The 4,293-nt window shown below is 25.0% G+C and overlaps 1 protein-coding gene across 3 annotated transcripts; it reads right to left on the bottom strand.

Annotated features, from left to right (window-relative positions):
* Positions 1 to 375: 375 nt before the first annotated feature.
* Positions 376 to 4,293, bottom strand: LOC123268190 (cdc42 homolog). Of its 3 annotated transcripts, XR_006510192.1 has the most exons (6): positions 4,045 to 4,293; positions 3,033 to 3,219; positions 2,832 to 2,941; positions 1,255 to 1,452; positions 1,038 to 1,180; positions 376 to 679 (listed from the first exon to the last, which is right to left on the bottom strand). XR_006510192.1 is itself a non-coding variant. In XM_044733101.1 (5 exons), exons 2-5 carry the CDS (start codon positions 3,208 to 3,210, stop codon positions 1,091 to 1,093), a joined length of 576 nt encoding a protein of 191 aa, XP_044589036.1. In that variant the 5' UTR covers positions 3,211 to 3,219; positions 4,045 to 4,293; the 3' UTR covers positions 955 to 1,090. The 3 variants fall into 3 exon arrangements, 2 of the variants coding, with proteins under 2 accessions (XP_044589036.1, XP_044589037.1); XM_044733101.1 differs by lacking the exon at positions 376 to 679 and having other exon boundaries at positions 955 to 1,180; XM_044733102.1 differs by lacking the exons at positions 376 to 679; positions 4,045 to 4,293 and adding an exon at positions 3,833 to 3,854 and having other exon boundaries at positions 955 to 1,180.

Raw genomic sequence — 4,293 nt, 5'->3', positions numbered from 1 at the left:
AAAATAACGAATTATTATGATTATTTTATATATTTTTTCTTTTAAGCTTCAAATCGGGAAAAAAAAATTAATTTTTTCTTTCTATCGTGAAGAAATGTAAAAAATTTTGAATTTTTTTTATAACTTTAAACTTTTATTCAAAATAATAATAATAATAATTTTTAAAAATAACAAATTATTATTATTATATATTTTAATATTTCTTCTTTTAAGTTTAAGGTCAGGAAAAAAAAAGAATTTTCCTAATTTTTTTATTTTTTCATAAAAATTCTACTTAAGAAATCAATTAGACTTACATATACAATTAGCAATTATTTTTTTTTCTCAATACTAAATTTAACCATAAAAGGTCGATGGATAATAACTAGAAAAAAATTTTCGATTATCGATTTATTAAAAAATTCACATTAGTAACTTATCATTAAAAATGCCTTATTAATTTATTAAATATTTGAAGAATGTATGTACCAAGGATGATTACCATCCCAAGTTTAAAACCATTCACAGTAGGTCTTACTTTTAGTTATTATTATTTACTTTTAATTCCATTATTATCAATTAATAATTATTAAATGTGTTGACATGACGATTCCGAAGATTCTTGCCTGCTTATACGTTCTAAGCAACTTACAAATGATGATAATTTTTTTTTTTTTCGTTTTTATATAATAGATTCGCCCTGAAGAAAAAAATTTCTAGTTAAATTAACGATTCAACAATCGCACTATTTCCTGCAATGGTTTTGTCTCAGTGACATTTATCCAAAGTAAATCAATCATTGTCTGAATAATTAAATTTATAATTGAATTTAATGATAAAAAAAAAATGATCGAAATCATGCAACTTGAGGTAGATATGACGCAACTCACAAATGCTCGCATGATTCAATCATAGATAAGTAAATTTAAAAAAATAATTTTATTTAAATAAATTCAAATTGTTTATAATTTTTTAGTCAATTTTAGGTAATAAAATCAAAAATATCTAGGTTTTTGTAGAAAATTTGATGATGTTGGTTGTAACATTGCAAGACTTACAATAAACGGGCGCAGCAAGCCAATTTGAAGAAAAATAAGGTGTCTAAAACTCCCTACAAAATAACGCACTTTTTTCTTCTCACAACCTCAGGCGGTTCAAGCGCTGCCAAAATTGCTTCGTCAAACACATTCTTCAGCCCTTTCTAAAAAAATTTTATTTTATTTAATATAAAATATATACTTAATAAAGCTATAAGCTTCAGTGATTATTTTTTACCTGAGTCAATGCACTACATTCCACGTATTTAACAGCTTTCAATTCTTTTGCCAATTTTTCACCCTGTTCGCCAGTAATCGGCTTTTGTTTATTTTTTGCGAGCTTTTCAATAGTCGCAGCATCATCTCGCAAATCTATTTGAGTTCCTACCAATAAAAATGGTGTCTTTTGACAGTGATGAGTAATTTCTGGTACCCACTGTAAATAAATATATTAAATATAAAAATTAAATAAATATTTATTATTATCTATATTATTAAGAGAATAAGAAAAATTTTGTGCCCAGGATAGTCACATGATAAAATTGGTTTTTTTAGTCAAATTTAGTGTCATTGCAAAGGTCTTGACTTGAATTTGTGCCTTTTCAAGGTTTCATATCATTCTCACCGATATTCAATTTATTATGATAAGTATTTAGGCTGCATTTAAAAATACTCTATCTCTAGATACATAATTAAGAAATGACCTTGTATCTTGTGAACTATTGACATTTATAAAGATATAAGCTCATCTCGATGTTACACTCATCAAGACCTTTCATTTGAGTATCCACATCAATTTTTCATATATTTTCTATATTTACATATTTCACAAATACCATATATATAAAATATATAAAAATTGCCATATGGGTATTTAAATGAAAGCTCTTGATGAGTATAACATCGGAATGAGCTTAAATCTTTAAAAATGTTAATAATTAAGAAATGACCTTGTATCTTGAGAACTATTGACATTTTTAAAGATATAAGCTCATCTCGATGTTACACTCATCAAAACCTTTCATTTGAGTATCCACATCAATTTTTCATATATTTTCTATATTTCACAAATACCATATATATAAAATATAAAAATTGCCATATGGGTATTTAAATGAAAGCTCTTGATGAGTATAACATCGGAATGAGCTTAAATCTTTAAAAATGTTAATAATTAAGAAATGACCTTGTATCTTGAGAACTATTGACATTTTTAAAGATATAAGCTCATTCCGATGTTACACTCATCAAAACCTTTCATTTGAGTATCCACATCAATTTTTTCATACATTTATATATATTATATATATGTATATATGAAAAATATATCAAAAATGCATGTGGGTACTCAAATGAAAGCTCTTGATGAGTGTAACATCAGGATGAGCTTATATCCTTAAAAACGTCAATATTTAAGAAAGTACAGTGTAATTTAACAAAAGTCATTATTTAATAAGGCAAAAGTTTAATTTTCATAGTTCACAAGTCACGACAGTCACATATTGACTGTAAGATTGTTAGTTATTATTATTTATTATTGATTATTATTATTATTATTATACATCAAAATTTTTTTACTTTTCACAACATATAATAATTATTTAATTTAATTCTAAACTAATAGTTAAAAAAAAAATAATAATTACTAGTTTAAAATTTAATTTTACTTAAAAAAAATTTTTTTAATTCAACTAAATTAGTTAATTAATTTATTGATGCTTATTTAAGATTACAAATTTTTAAATTAGTTTCAAATTAATCATCACAAAAGAATAAAAATTATATATTTAATAAAAATAATAATTAACAAATTACCTTTTCTTTGACATTTTCAAACGAAGAAGGTGATACAACTGAGAAGCAAACTAAAAACACATCTGTTTGTGGATAACTCAATGGTCGCAGTCTATCATAATCTTCCTGACCTATCGGACAAGAAATAAAAAAATTAATTATCATCTTCACTTCCCTCTATCATTATCATTATTGATACTAATAGTAATAAAAAAAAAATACCAGCTGTGTCAAATAATCCTAATGTGTATGGCTCTCCACCAATCATTACAGTGACCGCATAATTGTCGAAAACCGTAGGAACGTACTCTGACGGAAATTTGTTCGTCGTGTAGGATATCAGCAGGCAAGTTTTACCCACAGCACCATCTCCAACCACCACACACTTTATCGTCTGCATATTCACCAACTGTGAACACATTTAATAAACAGCTATTAATTATTAATCATTATCATTGTCATAACAAATTACTCGCAAACAATAATATTTTATTACAATAATATGGAATTAAAGAAATAAATATAAATTCATATTTATAGTCTAATTATTGTGTAAAAAACAAAAGACGTTTAACATTTTTTTTTAATTAATTAAAAAAAAATAAAAAAATTTGACATAATCTTGAACATTTTTTAGTTGTAAAAAAATTGAAGAACTTAATTATAAATTTTTTTTATGACAATAAAGTTAGCCAACATTTAAAATTTTTAGAATTTTTTTTATTAAAAAAATCATTGCAAAAAAATTTTTTAAAAAATTTGAAAAACTGGAATTAAAAAAAATTTTTTTTCCTTCTAATTTAATAAATTAAAAAATAAAATATGTCGGCTAACTTTATTATTATAATTTTTTTAATAATTAAAATTTATTACAATAATAATAAATAATTTTCCTGGAATGAAAAATAAAAAATTAATACAGTTAAAAAAATGAAGCGTAAAAAAAAAATCGAGCAGGCATTAAGACGTCAGAAAAGACAATCGATGAATCTGAGATTTAAAATATACCTTCAGAACAATACCTGGATATTAAAGGATAATTACTCACACATATGCGCTTATACCGGAAAAATTGTTTTTGGAGGAGCCATTTTACCTAATACAAATATCAAACTAATACCAATACAAATACCGTAGCAATGTACACACGTCTGCTCTTAATGAAACGGATACTTGTGAGCAGTAAGCACTGTAAGTAATGATTAAGGAATGTGGTATAAATTACATACATTACCTGTTTTTAGATATTATTTATATTATAAATATCTGGGCGAACAAAATCCAGATGCTTTTTGTTATAATATATTTAGTATATTTGAAGTATTAATGGTGATGATACCGTGTCACGCTAGTTGTCCACTAGTCACACACCAATATTACATATATACGGTGGGTACTCGCGAAAACGTACATGGAAAAATAAAAAGCCAGAGAACTACTCACAACCAACTAACTGGGCGTCGTCAACAATTGCTGTCACTTA

Source organism: Cotesia glomerata, linkage group LG6, assembly GCF_020080835.1.
Source record: "Cotesia glomerata isolate CgM1 linkage group LG6, MPM_Cglom_v2.3, whole genome shotgun sequence".
In the NCBI taxonomy this organism is placed as follows: domain Eukaryota; kingdom Metazoa; phylum Arthropoda; class Insecta; order Hymenoptera; family Braconidae; genus Cotesia; species Cotesia glomerata.
This window is presented reverse-complemented; position numbering and strand designations above follow the sequence as displayed.

Coding starts and splice junctions, on each gene's coding strand:
- LOC123268190 (XM_044733101.1), bottom strand. CDS start 3,210: ATGCAGACGATAAAGTGTGTGGTGGTTGGAGATGGTGCTGTGGGTAAA. Junction 2,942..3,032: donor AGGATTATTTGACACAGCTG/GTATTTTTTTTT, acceptor CTTGTCCGATAG/GTCAGGAAGATTATGATAGA. Junction 1,181..1,254: donor AATGTAGTGCATTGACTCAG/GTAAAAAATAAT, acceptor AAATTTTTTTAG/AAAGGGCTGAAGAATGTGTT.